Genomic DNA, 27041 nt, shown 5'->3' with positions numbered 1-27041 from the left:
AACAATGCGGAACTCCAAAGCTCGATGGGCTGTTCAACACAACCTCTAAGTTGGTAATAATCATTAAGAGTATGACTGGTGACATACAAGCACTGCAATGTAGGCAGAGGTTCACGCAGTTCATTTCTCCAGTCTACATCACTGAAACTCCCTCAGGACTGCCTGTTCTCACAAACCCGCACTCTGTTGCCGCATCCAATAATGCTGAGTTCCTGGGAGCTACTACAGCTGAATGCTTTATTTCCCCAAAAGCAGTGCGTGAAGCAGAACATTATTAATACAGCGCAGCTTATGGCTGCAAAGCACAGTGTGATTTAAAGCAGATTCCCAGCTGCAAATGCTTCTGCACAGTGTGATACAAGAAAAAAGGACCCACCCCACATGAAAGTTACACTGTAGCTCAGGTGATATACTTTCAAACTAAATCTGATTATAATGTAAAAATCTAAAGATCTTAAAGTTGCGAAAGTGTCTTTTCTATGGTATCTCAATGCCGTTGAATGGATGCATCAAGAGTCGGAGTGACAAAACTCCAAATCTGATCGGACTGGCTGGGAGTCTTGAGAGTGTAATTTGAGGGAAAGTGAACAGACTGAAACTATACATTTTACCTGGCTGTGAAGGACGTACGACACCCACTGGAGAAACTGGCCACTAGAAAATACTATTACACCAATTGTGAAAATCATGCGCTGCTTTAGAAAAGAGCCCTTATCAGTATCTTAATGTGCATCTATGTGGATTAGTACTGATATGAGGGAATGGGTAAGTTGGACTTTATCCTCTACGGTATGTGCTGTACCTTCTCTCTTCATGCCCATGGCTAAACACTTCTGGTAGCGACAGTACTGGCAGCGGTTCCTCTGGCGTTTATCGATGACACAATCCTTGTTATCACGGCAGGTGTAGGTCAGGTCTTTACGCACCGTTCTCTTGAAAAAACCTTTGCAGCCCTCGCAGCTGTATACCCCGTAGTGTTTACCTGAGGGGGAGAGAGGAGGAAGGTGTTTCAACCAGTTGTCGGATACAATCTCTTTTCCTTCTGTCACAGTTATTAAGTGTCTTTGGTCTGATGGACAAATCAGGTTGGTGACAGCACCACAGACAGTCTGATATTGGCAGGCAAACTAAGTAAACTTATTTGATGTGACATTGGAGTTTATTTTCCTAAAGAGGAGACGGAAACATTTACGCTCCGATTTAACAGTCAAATACACATAGTTTAAAAGCAATTATTATCAAAGCCCTATTAAAATGAGCAGAGTATATCTTGGGGGGGGGTTATGCTGAGGTGGCCAGGAAAGAAAATAGGTCCCCACTGAAGGCAAGCTGCAGGGGGGCTCCATGAATTTATGTTAAACGCTGTTTTCACATAATGCTCTTCCTAACAGCTCTCTTTCATAGTTTATGACAAATGAAATCCATTTGCAATCTCCAGTAAACTGCATCTTTCTTAGCTCTGTGCAAAAATAAAATAAAACATCTGAGTTGAATGACACATGACCTGCTAAAACACAGTTTTTCCCCCCTGTGGGCCACTACTGGACTGATGACGCAGGCTGCCACCGAAAGAGATTAATGAATTACATATCCAGCTGCATCCTGGGGCAGAAAAATTTTCATGGTTATCCCCGGGGTGAAAGGGATATTTGTTGACTGTGCAAAGTTGAACAATTCTCCAAAAGAAACACTTTTTGCCATTTGTTAAATATCCTTGTGGTTATAGTGGTTAAGCTTCTTGTAGACCAAATGATAGCCCACGATTAATAAAACCCTTCCATGAGAATGTGGTCTGTGTGAAAGGTAAAAAAAAAAAAACACACACCAAGAAATAACACTAATAATGGCAACCTCTGTTAGAGCTGCTTGAGAAAATATGAACTTGACAGTGTGGCATTTTAATATTTCTAGTCACATCAGGCAAACATGTTGGCTCTCCAGAATGGAAGAGGAAACTACACAGTAGCAATTATCTGGGACATGCAGTTAATAAAGTTGTACACAAGTACACTTTCACCACAATTAAGTGTAGTGGCTTATTTTGCACTTTCGATGAAGACATTGGATTGAAGAATATTTTGCTGGTTTTTGATGATTGCCATCCTATATGAGGCTTCAGTCAGACAGGAAAAGGCATTATTGCATCACAGTTTTGATTCATGTATCCCCCCAACAAACCATTAAATACCACTGAGAGTACTGTTATTTCCCAATCTAACGGCCCTCCAGGAGAGATGTGGTAGCATTTGTACTATCATCACAACAACACCACAGGTTGTTCTCAAAAATCTGCTTCTCCAGTCTGAATTCTGTATGTGCAGTGCCAGCTGCAGCACACACAGCACACACCCACACTATTATGATGGTGGTGTCACCATGTTTTATGGTGGGGATGCTATGGGATGAGTGACGGCGTACGACTGGTTTCCCTAAAGACACAGTGCTTCTCTATTTCAGTCGAACTGGCATTGAGGTTTGGTTTCATCAGGCCATACTATGTTTTGCCTCATGCTTGCTTCAAATTAAATTTTTTTCTTCTTTTCTTTTATGCTGCTGTGCGTGAAGGCATGTTGTCAGGAGTCACAGATTTCTGTCCTCACTGCCATTTAGCTCAGATTTGTGAAGGATTTCTCTGACTGCTGTCCATCCAAGATCTCCCACTGCAAAATACTGCAGTCTGTGGCTCTGCCAAAGCGTCCCATGGGCAGTCCACTAGGCACTCCGCTGGGCATAGTTTATCTTTGGATCTTCTTTAGAGGTTTCTCAGTGTGGTCAGAACACTACTTTTAAAAATAGTCTGTGTAGCAATGCTTTCTCTCTTTTTTTTCTTCTTTTTGCTGATGATGGACTCTTGGCAGCTGAAAAATATTTTTTCTGGATTTCTGGATCAATGGTTTCCCACGATTTCTCCCTAAATGACGCACAAAGGTCCCCTGACTTTTAGGGTTTGACTCACGTTTTATACAACCATTTCTAATCAATTCAACCTTGATAATTACATCTCATTCTTTTGATTGCATTTCTATGAATTTATTGGTAAACCTTTGACACCAGGGGTGATTCTGAAAAGAGATAAAACTTTGTTATATACTGTTTAGAGCTTGTTGTTCCTGTGCAGACAGTACATATGGTCAGGCACTCTGGGTTCATCTGAGTCTGGTCACTCACCTGAGGAGCGGTCACCACAGATGGCGCAGATGTGTTTTGTGAGCGACAGGGCTGTGCCTGAGGGCTGTGCGGGCACCTTCATCACGCCGTTGAGGCCCAGCGGGGGCTTAATGTCCTCCGTGCTGCTGACCGAGTTCATCGGAGAGTTCAACTGGAACATCAGCATACACAAACACACATGCCGACAGGTCACAAAACAGCTCGCCTGAAATCAACACAGGCGACATCACATACCCCATAGCACAGGCACCTCACATAGCTCAGCTGACGCGGCATAGTAAGCTGATGACATTAACTATTGAACAAGGGCCAGATTTGCAAAGGGGAGAGGAGGCTTGGTTGCACATGCAAACAGGGATATTAAATCGCAGCAAGGTTATGTCACGTGGATTGTCCAGAACAATTTACTAAAAGTAGAAAGCGAGAAGGATATTATGACTTCTGCTATTCAACACAGATGGTCAGCCATCCAAGCAGCAGCTCTTTTTGCCCTCTTTGATTGCTCCCTCTCTCCTTTTCCTCCCTCCTGTTCCCTTCCGTTCCAGATCTAAATACGGCGCAGCAGGATCCTGCACCACTCCACCCCAGGATCTCTTTTATTCATGCTCTCAACAAGCCCTGCTGGCTCTCAAATGTTCAGCAGTAGCGTAACTTTGCTGCAAAATTTAACAGTGCAGTAGAATAAAGAGACAGCATTTGTTTTAGCAGCAGTGCAACTGCAGCCTTAAGTCTTACTTCAATTGCTGCTTGCCTCCCTCTCTGAAAAAGATAAAATTCATCTCACAGTGACCTCCGTTTGCCTTTTGATAAAAGCGGGGAGCAAGGGGAGACTAATTATTATAACTAGCTACATGCTGTTTCCAGAGAAGATAAACGTTAGGAGGGCAGGATATAAATTATCCTAAAACAGTAAATGGACTGGATGGAGCAGATGCTAGAAACCCATTAGCACCATGTGATGAGAGATATGAAAAAGTAAAAGCACAACTCTGGTCGATCATGCTAAACATAAAATGATGTTATGCCAGTGGAAGTAAAAGAGAAATGATTTGAATATATTCAGCCAAGAGGATCCCTGACAAACATACCCACAACAGACACGGCATAGTTGGCAGTGCAGACACTTGGGTTCATATAGCCAGACGTGTTTTCATTAAGCTAACGCATATGAGACGTCTGACAGCACAAACACTTTAAATTTAGCTTATTCTTATGCAGGGAAGCCCCGTCTCTGTCTGTGGGGATAGGTCAAGACAGGGGAACCATTTTGTTCTTACGATGATGAGACAAACGTGATAGTCTGAGATAGCGAGTACATTAACTATGCAGTGGAAGAACACAGAATTGTACACACCATTGAAAACAATGCTCTCCATCAAACACAATATATAAAGTAAACATGGGCTCTGTTTCCACAGTCTTTTATTAAGTCTGGGACTCAATTAGTGGATTATTCTCATTTGAGTGTGGCATAAATCATTCACAGGATTATTTCATAATCAGGAACAACTCACATCAAAAGGATGACATTAATATATAAAGAATAAAATAAAAGAATTACAGCTCTACAACATGTCTTAAAAATTTAATTGTTGGATTTGGTATTCATAGCAGAGGAGCTAGTACTGGAATGATGAGTCTATAAATCCAAATTACGTGGATTTTCCCTTTTATTTATGTGCACCACTTCTATAAAGAGATAAGACTAGTTAGTTAGCTTATGGCCCTGCAGCTAATGCAGCAGCTCGGCTTCTTTGCAAGCAAAATGTGCTTAACTACTACTCAACTACTCTTCTTTTCTTCCTTCCTCAATTTTCAACTTGTCAGTACACAGCATCGTACTGTTACGATTGATGTTAATCAACTTAAAAACAAATGCACCACTTGAAACATTAATTAAAAGCAAACTACAGGCCTCTGGTGACTCTGCAGTGGTTGGCCGTATCCGGCATGTGCACAGTGACTGGCACAGAGCATTTTGTAGATAAGGCTGGAGAAGAATAACCACCTTTTTCTGAATGTGGCAAAGATCAGAGAGATGGTGATAAAAACAGTGCCTGTAGACACTGGAAGAGGAGTGGACGGCTATTACCGTGGCTGCATAGAACAAGTGGACATGCAGAATTTATTACCCGAGGGAAGTGAGATCCATTAGCATGTGCATCGGGATTTTCCAGGTTTTCTACAAGTCTGTTGTGGCCACTGTAATGTCTTTGCAGCATCACCTGACTGAATCAACTGATCAAGACCATTGGCTCTGTAACCATCCAACAATGAAATTGTGGTGATGAGGAAGGCACTGAGCAAACTGTTAGCTATTATAGATAATCCAGACCACCTGCTCCACCACCTACTGGAGAGCCAGCGGGTTAGCGTTTACCAACCGACTGCTTTAGTTTTTGTTGTCGCAGGGAGCAATGCAGGAAATCTTTCCTGCCCACAGCAATGACACTACAAAATCCTCTCAGTTCTGCACCTCAAGCTGACCAGAAACTCCAAGCTTTAGTGTTTCTCAGCAAACCAAACTCCAGCCCATTTGCACAACTTTCCACACTATGTGAATGCTGCGATATTTCATGTAATTTAGTCATTTGCTGTGGTCCAAATACACACACATGGAATGTCATATACCCATGCATATGACACAGTGTACACAGACTGAGCTGCTCCTGGCATCTCCTTTCAACTTCGGAAACCAATATTTGATTCTTCTCAAATAGCTTCAAAGTGAGGAAATGTCAGCAATACCATTTATATTTTAGCTTGGAGCGACAATCTATCATGCTTACACCGAGTGAAATATTTCAAACCACGGTGCTTTAGCACCTCATCAAATAGAAAACTCCACGTGTCTTCTGCATCATTTTAGACACACTGTCACAGAATTTACCGTGGCATATGCACTGTCATGGGAACTTGACTTGAGAACCTGACTAGACTTTCAAAAAAAGGACACTTATATGGACTTGAATGTTTCCCTGTAATGTGAATGATGGGTGCAGTGGTGGGTTCTCTGAGTTGAAAAGGTTAAAACCTTCTGCTACAGTAAGTGTTCAATTCAAACTCCCACCCGTGGCCTGCTCCTCACACCCTATATGCACACATTTATTACTGAATACATATACACATACACACAAAGTCTAACCTTCACAAAAAATCTATAAATATAAAAGATTATTCTTCAGTTATTATCTAGCAGAGCTTTACTTCTGTTTATATATATATATATATATACATACACATATATCACACATTTTATAAAATTCATTACTGCTACAACGGAAAAAAAGAAAATCTCCTGCAGAATATCAACTCAGCATAGGTTACATAAAAGCGATAGTAAGTTCTGTTTAAACTGTCAAAATAAGCATAATTTGCACTATTTATATGAATAGTAAACACAGAGGAGTACAGGACGGGTTGTTGTCAACCTCTCTGCTCTTTGATGGAAGAATACCACCCTCCGCTAAAAAGCCTTTATTTCAGGGAAGAATTAGATTTTTTAGAGAGCGTCTCAATAGCACAAAGGGACCAACAAAGCTTCATTTTTTTTCTTTGGAACTAGCTTTTGTAAGCATGTGCGCACACACTGACATCTTTGTGCGTTCACTCGCACACACACACGTGCACACATGCACACACATGCACAGACACACACAGCATGTGGTCTTACCTCAGCTAAATGCCTGAATCTACTCTTTTCCCCTGTAGCGCAGCACTGACACAGCTGTCTCCTCAACTGAGATCGTCTCTCTCAAACTCTCTGTCTGCCTGACAGAAAAGACTCTTCCACTCACAATCTATTTTCAGTAAATCTGCAACTCTATCTCAGAGACATTACTCCCCAAGGTGGGGTGGGCAGACTGGGGGGCCTTTCTTTCTCTTCTGCCCATGGCGATGGAGGCAAGGCGGGGGGATTAGGGGAGCTCAGAACTGGTTCTGGAAATAGAATACATGTGCTTTCCCCAACAACATATACATGTGACCCATCATAGGGTGGTATGCCAGCTGTGTGTTGAGCTACATTGTTTTGGGAAACCCCTTGACAATCCTCTTGCTGCGTACTGTCTTTGTCTATTTCTTTTTACTTAGTGGACTCCCCTTGAAACTTTTAAAGACTGAGGGGATGGGTGGGGGAATGAGGATTGTTTAAATTCAAGGACTAGAAATGTAGGATTTCCCTTAGAAATATGTGCAACACAATTGCCTGAAATGCTACAGCTAAATAACACAGTTCCATGTGCTGCAGGTGTTATGCAACATGTTGTGGAGGACATCAGACTGGTACATCCAGTACAGTGGTGGTCTCTGTCTGCTTGTGGGTGTCAGATTCTGCACAGAACTGATATATGTGATTATATGTCCTCTGCTAGCCGCTGGTTTCAACACACTGATGGAAGATGCAAGCATGTAAAGGTGAGGAATTAGTATTAGTATCCTTGAGAGTCATGGTCTATATCAACAAATTTTCAGATACTAAGTAGCTGTATTCATAATTGCATGTATTCTGAGTCCATTGCTATTAAGAGCTGCTGTAATAATATTTATTTATTAAATTATTATTTTTGCATTAGGGGCATCAATGTGTGTAGTTTAAAACGTGTACAAGAAACTATAAATTGTGTCTGTGTTGTTTTTTATACAGTGGTTTAACCACAAGCTAGAAGGTCGGCATTTACTTTTTACTTCTGGAAAATAATAATAATGTTGCAAATGCTCAAGTCATTCAAGGATTTCTTAAGAGAAATTTATTAAAGTATGAAATTATTCAATATACATTTTTTTTTAATTTGTGATTGGAGTTTTAATTTCATAAAGTCATGTAGAGCCATAAAGCACATTTCCTGTAATCTATACATGGCAGTGCACGTTAATGCCCGTTACAAGTTCCCTGAGATGTAGGTGGTGTCTGAAAATAGTTTTAAAATGCTAAAACAAAAGAAAAGTTGCTTAATGCCTCATGAGGCATCTCATCTCATTTGAGCTGCAGGCACTGTTGTGACCTGACTTACTCTAGCTGTCTTCCTCGATCTCAATTCATTTTAATAGAAAGAATCATTGTGGCAGCAGAGCGGGTCTTGTAAACCATTAGTATGCTATGACAACACACATGGTGGTGAAATAAAAAAGAAAGGAGTCATCCCTCGAGTGAACAGAGGAGAAAAGGAAAAAAGACAGCAGAGGCCTCTGCTTAAGACAAGCTAAGCTCGATTCAGAGAGGCAGAGCACAGACTTTCTTCATAAAGACACTTCAAAAGGAGACATCAAATCCTACAGCACACCACTCCTCAACGCACATCCCTCATGTGGAGCTTCAGTTGCTTCCCAGTTCAAGGGCACCTTTTCTTAACACAGAGAAAGTTATCTTCACAGTACTTGTTTTTTTTTTTTTTTTTTTTTTTCAAGCTACCCTCACAGAATGACTTCAGAAATCCAGGCAGTGGCACATCAGCAGCCAGGAATAATGTGGTCTATTTTACAAGCAATTTTCGTACAGTAGAACTCATTCTCCAAAACTTTATTATTGTGTGAGCAACACTCTGCCCAACTCAGATTTAATTTAGTTGTTCTTGTTTCGAGCCAAGAAACTAATGATATCCAAAGCTAGAATGAGAGGAGAAGCAAGGAAGCATGAGTGGGCAGGACACAAATCTCCTGTTGATAGACAACGACACCCTAACCAACTGTCTCCTGCGAGGTGCGGACAGGGATTAGGTCATGAAGCAACCTAAAGATAACCCTGGGTCACCTTTCACCTCTGACACCTCATGACAACCACTTCCTCCTAAAAACACAGTTATCTCAGCAGTCTCGCAAAGTACGAGAGGAATGAGTCAGAACTCTTCTCTCATTCTTGATGTGTCTGTGTGTGTGCGCGTCTTTGCTGGAAGCATATCAGCAAAGACGGGAGCGTCGGGTTTCAAACAGGGGTGTGTGTTAATGGGCCAGCTCTTCTGTGGCATTCAAGATGCATTTGCAGTGAGGCACCCTTTGGGATCAATTACGGCACTGTTTCGAGTGTGAAAGACACCTGTTTCAACACACGGTTTACAAAATTAGTCCGTCATGAAACTGGAAATGTAAAGTCACATTCAGCATAAGGAAAGAGGGCCAGTGTGTGACCACTAGAACATGCTGAGCGACTTAGCATTACACATCTCGATATCTCAAGGTTGTGAAATTACTGTCCAAACCAAAGTTGATATTTAAAAAAAAAAAAAAAAAAAAAATAATAATAATAATAATATGCCTAAAAATTTAATTGCTATCATAAAGATTTGTGTTACTTTTGTCTCAGTTGTAAAATAATCACAAAGTTACCATATATTCATAGAAAGGTTATACAAGCCTCCTTTAGGAATTAGTCATTGTGCTGACTACACGCAATTCACTGCTTCATCTCCAAGAACGTGGATTCAGTGATATTTTTAGCCAAAGACTGAAGAATACTTTACTGGTTAATTCATTGATATTAAACCGCTCCTATGACATTTTTTACAGCTTAATAATAAGGTGCTGTGTACCTTTTAGTGCTGCCAGGTTGTGAGTACACATCTATAATTGCAACCTTAAGTGGAAGAGCCTACAACAGCCTTGTAAATGCTATTTGTTGCAGCTTTCTTCCATGGTCCTTTTTGGATTAAGAGCATAATTGAGAGCATTGGCTGAGAATACAATAAAACATTTAACATTTTTCTGTAAGTGTACGTGGAAATGTTTTTTTTCACCATTAATAAAGGTTTTAGTGAAATCTTTCGTCAGTATGTTTTATCAAAAAAATAGCTCCATGATTATTGTCACTCAGCTCTAACTAATCGCACTGTCTGCTCTCTCTCAGTGGATAGACTTAGGAGAGGCAGACATTATTCTAGACAGCTCAGGGGCTCCCAACACTCACCCCATGCTGTGCTGAAACAGATAAAATGAATCATCTCAAGTACTGCTTGCATTTGTGTGTTTGTGTTTTGACAGAAACTTCAGTTAAAGTGAGAAAATGGATACTAAACTATTAGCGGCATGGAAGGCAGTAAGTGTTAAAGCAGTTAAGAGGTTCTACGCTGAGTGACGCTCAGCTGTTGTCTGAAGTCAGAATGGCAATATCTGAGTGTGTGTTTGTGGGTCGTCTAAGTGTTTTCGGCATCGGTGGGAGTGTGCGTGTATGCAAGAGTGGTTCTGTAGCATGCACACATGTAATTTTAATTTTTGTGTTAGTTGAGTGTGTTTCTGTATGTGTGAGTGTCTGTTTCTGAATGAACGAGCATGCAGTTCTGTCTTGTCTGCATACGTGCGCATGACTTTGTCCTTTTGGCTGTGTGTGTTTTTGTTCTTGTGGTCTATAAGTATAAATTCATCATCTGCTTATCTACTTTCTTCACTTTAGCTTTGTCTTTTTTGTGTGTGTGTTTTTTTTTTTTTTTTTGGGGGGGGGGGGGGGGGGGGGTGTGGTTCTCAGTTTAATCAGGGACTTTCCATGTTCCACTGGAAATTGAAAAGGTACTTTTTTCCTTTGGGCTGTGTATATTTTGGCTGTTTATAAGTGAAACATAAGTTTCACATAAAAACATAAGTGATTCACAACGACCACGCATCTATCTCCCAAAATCTACCATAATGGTCCCATAAAAATACTTATTTTTCCTCCCATTTCCTTTTATTGCTATTGTTCCTAAGATAAGCTTGTTGAAACACAGAGACAAAATTTGAAATGTATGCATTTGTGCTGTTTTTCCCAACTTCACAAACAAACAAAACCATGATTATTGATGTTTTATACAAATTTATTGAATTTCTAAAATTTCAGTCTCAGCTTCAGACCTTTGAGGTTATCTTACATACTGTATATCCAGTGAACACAGTGAGAAGTTTAAGAAACTGCTGGACTGAGGATGAATGTGTAATTTATTGCAACTGTGCATAACTACATTTTAAAATTGGGGAAGAATGTTTTGGAAAAATAAGCCCACCAGCTCACAGTTAAACATTTGTGACATGGTATATTAAGCACGTATGTGTCTGTAATCAAACCTCTTTTTGTTGTCTGTCTGTTACTGACTCGTGTAGTCAAATAAAAAATTCATATTTCCATTTTACAAGCCTAAATCAAGACTGACACTAGTGTTCCCATTGTCCACTGCCTGTCCACTATCCTCAGGCAGGTCATTGATGAAGGCCATTCACCTTCTCACATCACTTAGTAATGGATCAAGAGGTATTTTCAATGTCAAACTGAGAGTCCATGTTGAAAATAACTCTCTTGTATGTCCTCTATCATCAAGTCATTCATTAGGATTTCCCTGCTGTTCTCTGTTTGGACTACATACAAGTACAAAGTAGTTTTTTTTTTTTTTTTTTTAAATAACACATAATCCAGCAGTAATTCAAATATTATCTCAATATCAAACCACCACTACATTTTGCAAGAGTTAAGATTGATTGCATCCTGCAAGTGATTCAGTATTTCCATTGTCTGCACTCCAGCAGATAATGGACTGATAAATCTGCTGGCGAATCATCCAACGTTAAAGACAATAATGTTTTACTTAAGTATTAGCATGTCACATAGCCACTGGTTAACTGCTATTTATCCTGACCTCTAATTCTTCCATCTGTGTTATGCATTGAATAATTAATCAGCTCTTCAAACAAGATGTGGCGTTTAATTAGAATAAAGTAGTCCAAGGCTCAACTCCTGTTGTTTAACAGAACTAACTTCAAACGTCTTGGTCAGGAAAAGTTTGGCGTTAGTGCAGAGATTTTCATACAGATGTCTGAATAATGGCACAAAGTCGTGATGAAGGTCATCAGTGCAATGGAAATAAAAGATCCATCATTACTTGTTATGACTACATCACATTTTTCACAGTATTCATTTTTCTTTTGTTTGTGTGAGAAAAGCAAAGGCTGCTATTAAGAAACCACACGTGTGCTTTTTCTTCAGCGTAGCAGTCAGTTGATACATGTAAAATTAAAAACAATGAGGCAAGCTTCTAAACCGTTTGGTTACACTATTTCATAAGGCTCCTGGGCTGTTTGCCTCCTATATTTAGAGGTTATTCTTTTGGTGCTGGTTTTGTCTTACACTCTGTTTAAAGACCATAATGACTTTCTATACATGGTTACAATTTTTACAGGCATGTTCATAAAAGAAAGAAGAATTTGTCCCACAGAAAGTGTCATTACACTTCACAGACATGCCCCAGTATACATGTCTGTCCACAGACAGTGTCGAGTTGCTGTAAGATCACACCACTAGATGCTATGAAAGCCCTAAAGGGATTATTTGAAGCTTTAAAATAAATACATGACCTCAAAGCATTCAAACCGCAATGTCTAGTGTCTGCATTAGTCGGGAGATGTCTGAAACTTACACCTAAAGTTACAGTTTCTATCCCTTATAGGTGCCACCTCCTGAATGGCTTGTCTCCTGTGCGGCCCCACACGGGCCCCAGCGTTACCAAGCCACACACTGTCAGCTCTTAAATGATGGCCTTAAGCATGTTTAAGAAATAAGGATGTCGTGACAAAAAAGGATGGGCAAAAATAAAGCGCAATTAATCAAAATACTCAATTTATTATTAATTTATCAAAAGAACACATCATTCTGCAGCTCTGTGAGCTTTCTTCTTTCACGTTATAGTGAACTTTCTGCGCACATCACTTACTGAGTGTGTTTCAAAATAAAAGCCTTCTCAAAGAAGTAATCCATCCCCTCCACTGCAGGAGTTTTTTTTTATACGAACCAGATGTCAGACATTTGTGTTAACATCAAAAAGCAGTGACAGCAAATTAATATGGCAAATTGGGAACTTCTTACCGTAATATTATTACGTTTCCTGTATTTATGTGACAGGAGTTCATTTGAAATAAATGCCTGCCTACAGTATAACAACAGAGAGGCTGTCACTACAGGACACTAAAAACTAAACTTTCAGTGAAGCACAACTTAATTAATTCTCCCCATTAGTTACACTTCCTTGAACTACCAGTGCTGGGGGAAAAAGTGGTCTCTAAAAGTGCTTGTAATTGCTACCTGGAGACAGCTTTGGCAACCCCCCCCCCACCCATCCATTTGAGAGTTGATTGACGTTGGAGAGCACAGACTGTTCCCCTGGGACCCTGCACACAGCCCCTTTGTGCAGCCATTAGAGCCATGCAACCATGATGTCATGCAAAGTGACTACACCAAGGTCCATCAAAGACCAGAGCAGTGGAATGGACCTTTATTACTCCCACACAGGAAAAGGGGCTGCAGTCTACTTCTCTCCCTCTCTTTCTCTTATGTGTGTGCGTTGTGTTTCAGTCTCCTAGCGACCCTTACCTAAACATAACATACCCAAAAGCAGCAAATGACATCAGAGCCGCCTCTCATTTATAACAAATTAAGAATGTGTTCCATTTCTTGTAAAAAATTTACACCTTTTTCATATTAGAGTCCGACTCAAACAACACTCCAGCTTTATATGTATTTTTAAGCCATGTTGAGAGACACTGGAAGCCTGTTGTAGGTTTTAAGATGCTTGAGGAGGTTTTCACCAGAGAGTCACAAGAGTACTTACAAAGTTGCAAAAGGGAAATCAGGAGTGGTACATTTACAAAGATACCCCCACATCAAAAAAAAAAAAAAAAACCCAAAACAAAAACCAATAACAACAAAAGCCAGACAACTCTGGTTATTAAAATGTGTTCCAACTCCTGCACATAATTCCTTCCAGCTGCTTGAAGAGCTGCGGTGTCTGTGATCGAGGGATGGTCTCTATTGTTAGTGAGTTCAAGCCTGCGGACATGACCACTGATGGTTCTGATCGTCATGAGTACGACTGTGGCCTGCCATCGTCCACAGATCAGATAACTGAGGAGATGCCTGGCCATCTCTTCCTTCACATACCACATATAACAAGCCTTAAAATTGCAAAACCACTGCGTGAAAGTATGCATTTTACATTAAAGGGAAATTATTCCTGTCAAAATATCTTTCATGGCATATGCGGCTTTTCTTATAACAATGCACATGTACATGCACAAGATTCAAGTGGGATACACAGAATAGATGTGACATAACAAAAAAATTGCAGCTGAAAAAAAAAAAAAAAAGAATAAAGGAAAAAGCAGACCCACAGCATGCCTCTGTGTGTCTGGAAGTTTGGACAGAACTGAAGGGAAAGCACTGTTGTCTGAGATGTAAGAACTGGCCGATGATAAAGGACTGTCTCACTCTTTACATGTGGTTTGCCTTAGAGGACGTGAGATTCCAGCGAGAATGGGACTTTTGTTCATCCCGTCCACAACTTTCGTCAAATTGTCATTTGCATCTTTGATGTAAAAGGAAGTTAAACCTCAGTCCTTATTTTTTCACAATTTTTTTTTTTTTGAAAAATTACAGTTTTTATTGCCATTTTTTGTAAAAGAACTCTTTTTCATCTTGGGTTTAAATATTTAGATACATTGAAGTTTCCTGTTCATGAAGACACTGATTGTTGTTAATGATAAACATGGGCATGAGAAAAACAAACAAACCTGAAGTTAAAAAAAACAGAAAACGAGATATACATCTACAGATCTATTACATTATTTTATGCTGCTATAAGATCATTACCAAGAGTAAGATATTGGATATGCAAAATGTGTGTGGCTACGGCTATGTGAGTTCACACTGAGCCTTTTAGTCCGCTGCTATCAGTGCGTGTGTGTTCGTGTGTGTGAGAGGAGGGGAGGGCGTCTTGTAATGGGCTCTGGGCAGTTAAGTAGGGGAAGAGACTGAGCTGTGACCTCGTTCCAGTCAACTGCTCATGAAAACACCAAGTCAGCCAAGTGTTAAGAGCAAGTGGCATACGCCGTCTGACTCAAATCACGTCTCATCAAAAGTGCCACGCCTCACGACCACAGGGCCCTGCCACCACCTCTAACCCCTCAGCCACACCATTCCCACATCAAACCGCCATTCTCCACCCTCCGTGAGCAACAGCCAGCAGCCTCCATACCTTCAGTTGTGCAAATGTTCATGATTAACAGCTATATTTGACCAATGACCAGTGATGTTTACACTGGGAACCATCTCTTTGTCCAGAGTGTGTTTTTAAACACTTTCAATTCAGCATTTACAAGCACTGCATATCGTTTATGTTTGTTTGTAACATACCATAATTTAGTTGGTAGATAGACAAGGGCAGCCTTGTACACAAAGCATTGCTCTGTTGTGAGTAACAATTGGCTGCATTTAGTTTATAGAAAATTAAATAAAGATAAGACAAGGACATTTATGTCATTCAGACCAGTTGAGTACAGAAGTGTATATTTGCATGTGCTTGCTAAACATTGTCATCTTGAAATGGGTGGGAAACCTGAAAGAAGAGGGTGGTGCCCATTCCTACTTCTCCAAGTAAAGACTTGAATACATTTCAGCAGTACTAAATAGCGACTGGCATTTTGTAGTGTCATTCTTCCTGCAAACAATGCAACTGTGTTTAAGATAGAGAGCCAATTATTCCTCGTAAAACATGTTAAGACACATGATATAATTGCATGTATACATTACAACTGTCCCCACTAACCCAAATAGCTTCGTAAAAATGTATTAATATACAGGCTCATCACTTTCGTTTGCTGCTGTCAGGTACTGAAATGCTGCTCTGCTGGCAATTGCGCAAACACACACAGAACCAGACTTGTTAAATGGGTCTGCACCCACTGAAAATGTTTAGTTGCACATGGCGGATCTGGTTGTACTCTAGAGCCCTAGAGCTCTAACCTACTCTTTCAAGCAGTTCTTAAAACTCTGACTGGGTCCCTGGGCTGCTGCACCTGCGGCCCTCCGGCTGGGGTCCAGACCCTCACTTGCCTGCCTCCTAAACTGCACTTATATCATGCTTCACCCACCACACACACTTTCCACTATGTTACTTCTTACAACCACATACACGCTACACAAATTTTAATGCGCCACACCTTGGGGGATGCACCAGGGTGGCACTCCATTGGGGCAGGCTGCAGGACAGTGTGCAGCATTCCTCTGACTTCCCCCCACTGTCCTCTCCTTTCCCCCAATCTTAATGCATCACACCACACCCAAGATCACAGGATGCTGCCCTACATGCGCTTGCTTGGGCGGTCCGGTGGTGCTCCTTGTTGCCTGCCTGGAACACTGGGGGCTGCGGTGTGCCGCGTAGCTGTGGTGGCTCTCTGGACTTGGTAACTTACGCGCTCCCACACACAGGGACCCCACTCTGGCCCTGGTGATGGTCTCACTCATATTTAGAGAATTCCCACATGCATGTGTGGTGTCACATCATGAAAAATGTATGAATCCTGCCTAAAATAGGCTGAGCTGCTGTTTCATTCCATCACTATGTACCCTACCTTTGACTTGGCTCCTCTTTTGGGACACCTTCACCTACCTTGACTTCCATCTCTCCAGAGATCAACACAAAAACTATCTGGACTCTCATAATCCTGAGTGAGGTGACAGGAAAAGCACAGCATCCTTCACTCCACCAGTGCCAACCAGCAACACCTGCTTCCTTTCCCCTGCCCATCCTTCCACATCTTGTCTGTCCTTTATTCCCCCCAATGTTCACTGAGGTGTAGCACTGCCCTTCCTGCCACACAAAGGTCATTCCACCCGATAAAGATCCACAAACCAGTTTCCAGGGAGGGCTGGTGATGGTCACACACACACAGAAATAATAAAATATTTAGCTGCAAGACTATATCTGCATCAATCTCATATAATGTTGACCCGTGGTGTTAAACTATGAGGACAAATGCAGACCAAAAAAAAAACAAAACAAAACAAAACAAAAAAAAACTGGACAGACAGATCTAAATTCACTGACCATCCTGTTATAGATACAATCAACACTGAGCTGAACCAACTGCAATTTTGCTCCCCAAACATCCAACCTGTATACAAAGTACCCTGCTCTGGGACAGAAAGAGCAGATGAGATGAAAGTGTTGGAATTAAAAATTGTAGAAGAATCACAGGAAGTGGGCTTTCTAGCAACGAAATATTCTGCCTGCTTTCTGAAAGTGACCCTAATCCACGCTTAACTCCATTACATGCGGGATACTTTCATTCAGAAGGCAGAGATAAGCCTGACAATAGTGAGGAGAGCCCATTCCAAATAGCATCACATTGCCCATGCACTTTAACACAATTATGAACAAACACAAAAAGTGGTGGCCACTGCATTTTAGGGGGAAACAATTTCAATTTTAGATATAGCTCCAGAAGGAAACTGGGACACTGCAGGCTTTGATGTCTTAATTGTGTGTGTGTGTGTGTGTGTGTGTGTGTGTGTGTGTGTGTGTGTGTGTGTGTCTTTTTTTTTTTTTTTAACACCAAAGAAAGCAAGGCTTATGGATGGAACAAATGCAACACAGAGAGATAGTGAGGAAATAGAGATAGTGTGAAAAGGACAAGGAATTAAATAGCAATAAAGGGGAAAACGATGAGGAAATAGGACAGTAACAGAGAAGAACAAGTGGATGGAAAGAAAAAAGCAAGATATGGTGCGAGAGTGATGAATACACCTCAGATACAGAAGAAAGAGTGACAGGGCTGAAATGCAGTGGAATCCCAGTTGAATAGGCCTTGATTAACTGTGGCATGGGGTCAAAGCAAGGCCTCAGTCTGCTGGGGCCCGGCTTAGGAGAAAGTATGTGTGGTGTGTGTGTACGTGTGCGTGTGTGAGCAAGTACAAGCAACTGTAATTTGCACTTCTTAGACAGTGTGTAAGACATGATAGTTTATAGTAAGTTGAGAGCATCTACACACAGAGAGAGAGAGAGAGAGAGAGAGAGAGAGAGAGAGAGAGAAACAGCTCACATTACTGAAGGCTACAGAATATGAAGGCTTTGGTTTTCTGACTGGTACAATTCAACGCAATAATTCATTGTAAGCTTTCGACTTATTCAAATGAATGTGAACAGAGTTAAAGAAGAAAAATACTCCCAGGCAGTGATACACAGGGTCTTTGAATGGAGCCACACCATCTTTCAGTCTTACTGGTAAGCTTAGCTACCTATCTTGTGTCAATCTTCTCTTCCAACTGTCGGAAAGACAGAAAGAAAATTAAATTGTTTCCCCAAAGAGTTCAATCATTCTTTTTTTTTTTTTTTTCCTAAAACAAAAAGGAAAAATACAGGTGAGCCCCTCCAAGCTGAAGCTGCTTTGCAACCTCCAACACTGTTTGGTTGGTTCCACTGGTTGAATTCCAAAGAAATCAGACATCAATAACTTATGAGTGTCAAGAGAACTGGAAAAGAAGCATTGTTTATGCTAATGCTGTTTCTTATTAACATAAGCCCCTTCTGCCACCTGGAACAAAGCTGCTTTATTGCACACAATATAATTCCCCAAAATACACAAGTAAACCAACAAATGCATGAATGCTGGCAGCTAACATCAAACTACCATCCGCTGTACAAGGTAGCCAACAAGGCTTCTTTCACTGCATGAAGTACGTGACAAAATCTTTAAAACAAACTTCAGTTGGTCTTCTAATAGTAAAAACAATATCTTCTTATATTGTCTTTATGTACAATAGTGTATATGCCATGTGTCTGTACTACATACGTGTGTGTGTGTGTGTACCTTGTGTGATCATGCATATTCTTGAATCTGTCACAGGCCTTACCTGGGGGCTAACGCTGGGGCCGTAACCCATACCCGGTGAGTTCATGGAGTGAGGGCCCATGGGTGAGCTGATGACGGAGAAGGGTGAGGCCATGCCGTTCATGGGTGAACTCAGTGTGCTGATGGGAGAGTGAAGAGAGCCAGAGGGCCCCATTGATGTCGGACTGAGAAGAGACGGATGCATCCCCCGGTGGGATGTGGGTGAGCCCAGAGGCGATGAGGTCATCTGGCCCGAAGAGTCTGTTAAGAAGAAGAAGAAGAAGAAAAAAAAAAGGGGGGAAGGATGTTACAATGGAAGCATTTTATTTTTAAGATTGTAGATTGGTCATTTTTCCACTAGGCTGTGATTTAACATAAATCCGTTGAAATGTCATTCAGGACATCTGGTGGAGAGCAACAGCAGTAGTTGAATCTGACCACAGTCCAGGAAAATGTACAAAGAGACAATTAAACCCAATATAATTCCCCCATATATATGTATATATACATATATATGTATGGAGTGGGTGTATTCTTACTATCCCTGCAGGGAAGAGTGAGTCTGTCCCTGAACTGAAGAGTTAACCTCTTCACAAGTGCTCCCCCTCGGGGATCTATGAGACAGGATGCGTATCTATAATGCATGTGTGGTTGATGAGTGGAACAGTGGGGATGACAGCAACCCTGTTTCCTGGAAATAATGTTTCTACACAGCTATACAGCAACGTAATTTCATTGGAAACATAATTGCTGGCTGGAACGTGTTCAGATGTAACATATTTTCTGAATGAATAAAGAAATACATTTATCAGCAGCAGCGGAGATGCTTGGAGGTAGATTTGGGTGGATGTTAAGAGTACAAAGCACACAACTGTCACACCAAAGACTAGGGTTTGCTCCCAGATGCTCATCTGTAGTCTAGGGAACAAAAGCAGCTTGGGTTATTGTTAATGGGAAATAATTAGCCTTTTCCTCAATGTAAATTTACCTTTTGTGTCTGGAATCAATAAAAACTTCTGTGTAAAAGAATGTGTCCTTTTCTCATCTTTAACCAAGTGCTGTATGTCTACATAAAGATAAATACGTTTACTAATGCTGAAGCCATCACAAAAATAAATATGATAAATATGCAATTGTCAGATTTTTGCATTTGCATTTTGCTTGTGTACAAATATAAATTTTTGGAGACAGTGTTCCCACGGGAATAAAATATTTTACTGGCTGAGGGGAAAGTTGCAGCTAGACTGTAGTCAGTGATACCGACAAAGATAAAATCATTATATGCAGACTCTGACTTTATGTCTTTCCTCTCTCTCCTACTCTCAAAGCTTTGACTCTCTACCTTGTGGGAGCTTGCCCATCAGCTGTCAACACAGAGGATATGGGACAGACAGGAGTTAAAGCAGACACAGAGGATATCGCAGTGTGGTTTGTATCTGCACTCGTAGCAACTCCCTCGGTCCTGCCCTGGTTTTCAACGCCAACCTTCGCTCTTTCTTAGCCTTCATTTATGATCACGGCTGCCTTTGCTGCTATCTGCCTTCCCATTCTCTGTCCCTCTGCTACTTCAATCTAATCTGAACATTATGGAAGATGGATCTTTCAGTCGGAGAGGATGTTGCAAACTAATCAGATTGATAAACCCTCTGAGACAATCTTTTGACTTTGAGCCATGCTTACAGAAACTTAGCCTGGCTGTTGACTTACTTTAATTATAACTTGCCTTTCTGAGAATTCATCTGTTCAGCACCAAACTCAAATAATCAATGTGCTTTGGAATTTACAGAACCTTCACATGAGTTTCCATGGATCAATATTTTATCTTTTAACAATTTCTCAGCACAGGTTATAAAATATGTTTACTACACCAGCGTATCATGTTGGAACTATTTATTCCAAACACCCTGCCCCATAGTTGGTATAAGGCAGCTTAGGTCGGACAGTCTGTTGTCCTGACATGCCCTCCTTTTGTGCACCGTCCTGTTTTGACACTACAACTTTGCTCCCACTGCAGCGGGGACATGGACTTCTTATGTAATAAATGAGAAGAGTGCGGCTTGCCTATCATGTTCCCATGTTTCATAAGTGGCCAGGTTTCTGCGCAGTAGAATACAACCGATGGACATTTGTATTGGTTGTCATATGAGAGTAAACCATCAGGTTCACAGCAATTTTCCTGGAGTGCCTTGTCTCTGTCCCTGCTGACTTCACAGTTACTTCTGTGTGTTCTTTATGAGCGTGCTTCTTTTGTGAAAAACTCTTGAATGCAGCAGAAAATGCTGGAGGCGGAGGGATCTTTGCATCCTTCTCCCTGCATCAGCAGTCCTCAGAGCAACAACCTAGCTGCCAGCTGAGCCAAGCCAAACACTTCCTGCACATCCTGCTTGCCTCACAAGCACTTCCTGTGAGCGCACACGCACACACACACACACACACGCATGGTCCCCATCCTTTTGAAAACAAACACACATCCTTCTTAATAAAGGGCTAACAAAAGCTCTGCATCTAGCTGTATTAGCACTGTGTTTAATCCTCCGGCTGATACCCCTTGAGCTTATATCCCTCTGATTACACTTTTTTTTCCCATAAAATGCGCCCACACATAATTCCTGAAAAAACATAAAATAAATAAATAAGCGCTCTCTCTGAGCTAGCAATTCCCATAACCCTTCTCCAATTGGGTTTTAATTCAGGCAGATAAAGCGAGCTGGTATTAGCGCTGCCAATCTGCCATTGTAGGTCTCAGCAGGGGGGAGCTCAGCTGACAAGAGTCCCAGAAAGGCCGAACCTCAAGGGAGATGACAGAGACAGGCTGGGAGGTAGATCAGTCTTTTCACATCCATTGCTTATGTCTTCCCCTCTTACTCTTTTTAGGAGAGGAGGAACAACCCAAGCAGAACATTAACTGAAAACTCTCCAAAAATCCTTGCTGATGTACTTTTTCCAGATGTAGCCATGTGGTCATGTTGTACATGAATGGTCTTATTTAGGCAACGCTCCCTGAACATATACATATCTCAGAGCAAAAATGTCTATGCCTGTTTTCATGTCTATGTGTCTATGTTTATTCTTGTTGGAGTTGGGCTGCCAGTGTAGGATTACAGCAGGATGAAAAGGACTCTGTCCTAATCCTCCCTGGAGAGGAGAGGAGAGGAGAGGAGGGAAGGAGAGGAGGGAAGGAGAGGAGGGAAGGAGAGAAGGAAAGGAACTCAAAAGAGAATACTAGGAGGGAAGAGGAGAAGGACATGAGACAAAAAACAACCACAAAAAAAACCAAAAACAAAACACTGACGATTTATCTTTCACTGACACTCCGTCTGTATTTCTTTATATACCTCATTTTATGTCAGCCTGTTTAACTGGAAAGTTGAACATGTCTTGCATTACAAGTTCCAACCTCTGCATGTGCTGGACTACCAGCAAAAAAGATTAAATAAGCATGCTTGCTAGATTCAATAAGAATGTGTATACAAAGCAAATGAGTAAGCAAAGATGTGGCAAGGGAGGAGAGGAAGAAAAAAAAAAAAACATTCAAGTTTAGCATCCAAGAAATTAGTGCTAGTTGTCCAGGTTTCATGAACGGCATATTAAAAAAATGTTTTGACAATGGTTGCTTATGAGCGATATCCTGTGCAGCCTCTGCATGTCAATTGGCCTTCATCCCTGAGCACAGAAAAGCTCCACTGACAGCTACATATAAGCAAATTAAGGCCCATCTTACTGGCAGCCGCACACAGAATATTTCACTTATCACTTGTGTAAAACATAGCAGCATCTCCTGCTTCTCCCTCCTCCCTTTTTTTCCTCTTCTGTTGTGCCTTTGGGTGTAATTACAGAGAGGAAATTTGTCAGTTTGCGTTCTGGCTGTTGCTGGTTTGTGAGTACACTGTAGAATATGATAAATGGATGTTTGAGATAACAAAGGATGATGGGATGAAAGGAGTCAGATTTTCACAGGAAAATTGAGTACAGCATTTGTTCAAATGCCTTAGACAACCTATGTTTACAGTTTTCTGCCAGGTGATCTGTCATGTTGTGATTAATGGTCTTTCCAGAAAGACTACACAATCTGCCATTTGTTCGGCTGCAAAGGTTGAAATAGCACAAAATGTTGATTGCAGGTTTCATCTTGAGCAAGATTTGCCAAGGCCAAGACCATGGAACAAGATGAAAATGTTATTTGCTGCAGACTGATACGCGCCTGCACATACACACCCGTGATCACACTTTATTCTGTCAGGCGGACAAACACAAACTCACACGCGCACACTACTTATTTTCTAGCTCTTGTTTTCTTTGCTAATTCAGAAACCCCTCATTATTCATTTTTCCCACTGATTTAAAGTGTGAATGGGGCGAAAACTCAGATCCACACACACGGCCACCGACAATTAATTCATTTGTATTAAGCTACCTTTGGTGAGATGGCGTGCGTTTAACGGCAAAAAGGTTGGTTGATCAGCAATGGTGCATCTATTTTATTTAACACCCACTGGGAGGAGCTCAGGTTTAAAAGAGCCTTGCTTGGTGATGCACAGGGTGAGTGTTTTGTTGCAGAGCCGTCACAGAGAGAGAGCTCTGAGAACTTTGAGTTGAGTTATGGTAAACTAAAGTTTGTCTTATTCCTTTCTTTGTAAATGGTACTTTGCTTTGTCTCCATTATGACCTCATCACACTCACACACATGTGCACCTTGGGAGTCTGGCAAATAAAGGAGATATTCACCACACCTTTCTCCTGACTATGCCTGTGTGAGAACCTTGCAAAGAAAGAGACACTGAAACACTGAAACTAATTTCTTCAAGGCAGATTTGAGGCAGCACATTAAAGAGCCCCAGAGCATATTTGAAGAGGTCACAGGGGCCGGGGCCTTTTGACCACCAAACCAGTTCATTCTTAAGTCATGGTGAATTTGTGTCACATTTGAAGAAATTTGCTTAAGGGCTCATTGAGACATGTTTGCAAGAATGGGACAGACAACTCAATCAATTAATCAATCAATCAATCAATCAATCAATAAATAAATAAATAAATAAAGTGAGGTTTGTGTGACTGGTAAGGTATATACTCATTTACATCTGAAATGGAACACTTTCCAGTAACAACCTACTGGATGCTCAAATGACAAATGTTTTGAACAGTAAAATAAGTCAAATGAGTTGTTTTGAAACACTGTGACAATCTGTTTTGTCATTTAGGTATAAGGGCCTAGTAGAGAGGAAGAGGAGGCTGTTGTGAGGTTTTTATAGTGACACTATGTTAGCAATACCTAATTTGTAGGAGAGAGCATATCCTGAAGGAGCACAGTGGACAGTGCACTGTCAACTAAACAGAGCTGGTGGTGAAAGGTATCAGACTGTGTGTGTGTTTGTTAGAGGTGTTGGGGGAAGTAACATGAACCTGTCTGACTTTCTATCTCTTGTTTCAGACTCAAAGCTCTACTGATAACATTGTCTCTCTGTAGACAGGGTTCTTCCACACTACTGCTTCTCAATTTATAGTATCAACATACAACTATATAGATACACAACATTTTCCCCACAACATGTTTTGGACTTGCTAAAAAATATGGTCAAACCCTATTTGACCATATTTGCAAGTTGCAGCTTACAGAAGTGATTGATGGAAGTTATCCTCCTTTGTGTAAGGTTGAAGAAAACTCCCTCCTGATTTTGCTGTTACATTGACCATACGTTTAGTAATCATCAGGTAGTGGTGTGGTCAGCACTGTGTGAAAAATTTTCACAAACAGATCCTAATACCTATGCAGAAGCAAGACAGATGCTTATTTTTTGCTCTGCAGCTCGCCTCTATTATTCATCTTCTAGTGCCACAGGGGAGATTTAGTGGATCATGAGGGCATGGGATACAGTAAAAACAGCAAGGGAGAACTCATAAATCTCAGTAAATCACATACTTGATTTCCAGTTTCCATTTTGCCTTTAAATCTTGTTACCAACTGGTGGTAGCTTGTGCTCTCATAATGATGCATTCACCGGTGCCAGTAGCTCCTGTCTGATCCCATATTCTCCTGAGATTTCGTAAGATCTTTCACTACAAAACACACACACAGACACGCACACATACATACACACAAATGCACACTAAAACACACGCCCACAAAATATCCAGACTGGCTCCATGCAGATCCTTGTACAATGGGTTTTCTATACCACTGTGCTGACAGTGGGTCAGTTGAGGGATGATGGCATTGGTGAGAAAGGAGCCAGGAAAAAAATGATCATGGCATGGATTGACTTTGGCATGATTGAAGTAGTCATGAGTCACTTACACCTACTCTGTAGCACATTAGCAAACTGCACTTCCCCTTTTAGAGGAAAGGGGATGAAGAAGTGGCCTGAAAACAATAACGCAGAACCACAAACCCCACCCCTTCAGCTCATCCTTTCTTTGGATTAGAAGGGAAAGTAGATAGGGTTTTTCTTATTAAATTTTTTTAAATTATTGTTATTTATAGAGATTTAAGAAGAGGCAGGTGAGTTGCTTTTTGAACTGCACAGAGCACCACAGTAAAGTCTGGATGAAATGCTAGTCATTCACATTCCTCAGGATGTATTCAGAGGAATAAATCTAACAAAATACTCAAGCGATGTAGTTGGTTGCTTAAAAACCCAGATCCTAAAATAACACAGGAATAGCTTTATTTTTAGAGTTTTTATGACTACAGGCTGATGTTTTACTCAGCATTCAGCGATGTTTGTTTATTTCAACAAATCCATGATCATCCATAAGCTAATTGTCATCATCCCACTTTCTATCAGTGCTTAAAATAAACCAAAATAGCACATGTATTCAGTGTAGTGTGCATGCATTTGCACATTAATCTGGGAAAGTGTTTTTTGGCAAAACAAACTAAGGTTATCACTGTCTGATGTGTTTACTCTAAGAATAGGGGAGATATAGTGGGAGGGTGTGTCTGTGGGAGAGAATGTGTGCTCAGGGTGGTGGGACATTAAACATGTCGTCAGAGAAAGTCTTTCTTAATTAGAGTTGTTGTGGGCTGAATGAATGTAAGAATGAACCTTTGGCAGTCAGGGTTATGCTGCTGGAAAGTTCACATCTTAATATGAATATGTAAACCTGCCATCGAACAGAACACACTTTGATGCATGACAATGCACAAGAAAGGAGCAGCTGGAGACAGTAGCATCTGATCAACACTCTTTGAGACGTGGAACAAAGAAAGGGTCATCACAGCCTTATTACATGCAGGAGGGAAGCTTGTTGAAAGCAGGGTTTTGTTTTTACTGGTTTGCCTACTCTCACTGTTTTATATACAGTACAGCGGAAAATAATACAAAGTTTTACGAGGCTATTCTCCTCACTTTCAATACTTTTAATCCCACATCTTCATTACCTAAAGCAAGGTGAGTGAGACGGAAGTTGCAAAAAGCCCCAAAGTGATGAGGGTGTCTGCTTTAACAGGAACTCCTTTCATGATAAGATATGATCAGAGTAGCTGCAGTGAGACAGCTCTAATCAAAAGTATGCCCTTGGTTTACTGCCTGTGAAGTCCCCTATTCGACAGCATCCGTGGTCCAACTAGACCAAAAGACAGAAAAAGACTTAAACAGACCACCCAAACTTTTACAGTCGGTGGGTGACTAACAACTGTCATTTGATGCACCGTGTTGATACGCCTTGATTATTTCTGCTTGCTGAAATAACTGCCCTCATGAAAAACATGATTCTTTCACTCCTACCTCCTTTCACTCTGCTCTCTGCCATACGCTCCCTTTATTTTCTTCCCTTTTCAAATTCTTTCCCAGAGGGTGTGTGGATGAGAGCGCCGGCTCCTAAGGCATGTTGGTGCCCTCGGTGACTCTTAAGTGTCTGAAGAGGCCATGGAGCTGTGGCTGGCTGTGGCTAGGTGCCAGCTAAGCCACAGATTACTGGCGCTATTGCTAACTGTGTTCCGACAGCCAGCACTCTGATCTGCTGATATGGCCTAATTGTTCTCTTTAGCACAGCAGTGATATAGCATCTTTCCCTGCAAGCTCTGAGCCAGAACACCAGCTGGCTTTTGAGCATAGCTGCCCAAGATAGGACTGAAACAATGTTGCTGAAAGTAGAGCCTGGAAATACTTCAGTAAATGTCCGACATAGTAAATGTCATGTTCAAGCTTATCTCATAGACAAGACTAAGGTAAAAGAATTTGAGAAGACGTGAGAAGCTATGATTGGTGAACAACATATTGAGCAGACAGATAGACAGTGAGACAGTTCATGATATTGTGGGT

The 27041-nt window shown here is 41.1% G+C and overlaps 1 protein-coding gene across 4 annotated transcripts in view; it reads right to left on the bottom strand.

The window, feature by feature from the left end:
• The window catches only part of rxraa (retinoid X receptor, alpha a), a 98654-nt gene that overhangs the window by 21355 nt on the left and 50258 nt on the right, over positions 1–27041 (bottom strand). For 2 of the 4 annotated variants that reach the window (XM_029515094.1, XM_029515096.1), the window contains exons 3-5: positions 18803–19041; positions 3169–3328; positions 803–982 (exon numbers count right to left, since the gene is read on the bottom strand). In XM_029515094.1, the coding sequence (XP_029370954.1) occupies positions 803–982; positions 3169–3328; positions 18803–19041 (579 nt within the window). The remainder of the gene's footprint in view (positions 1–802; positions 983–3168; positions 3329–18802; positions 19042–27041) is intronic. The other 2 variants (XM_029515095.1, XM_029515097.1) reach the window with 1 other exon arrangement.

Source organism: Echeneis naucrates, chromosome 12 (genome assembly GCF_900963305.1).
Source record: "Echeneis naucrates chromosome 12, fEcheNa1.1, whole genome shotgun sequence".
Classification (NCBI taxonomy): Eukaryota; Metazoa; Chordata; class Actinopteri; order Carangiformes; family Echeneidae; genus Echeneis; species Echeneis naucrates.
The sequence above is the reverse complement of the archived record's forward strand: the minus strand, read 5'-3'. Positions and strand labels throughout refer to the sequence as shown.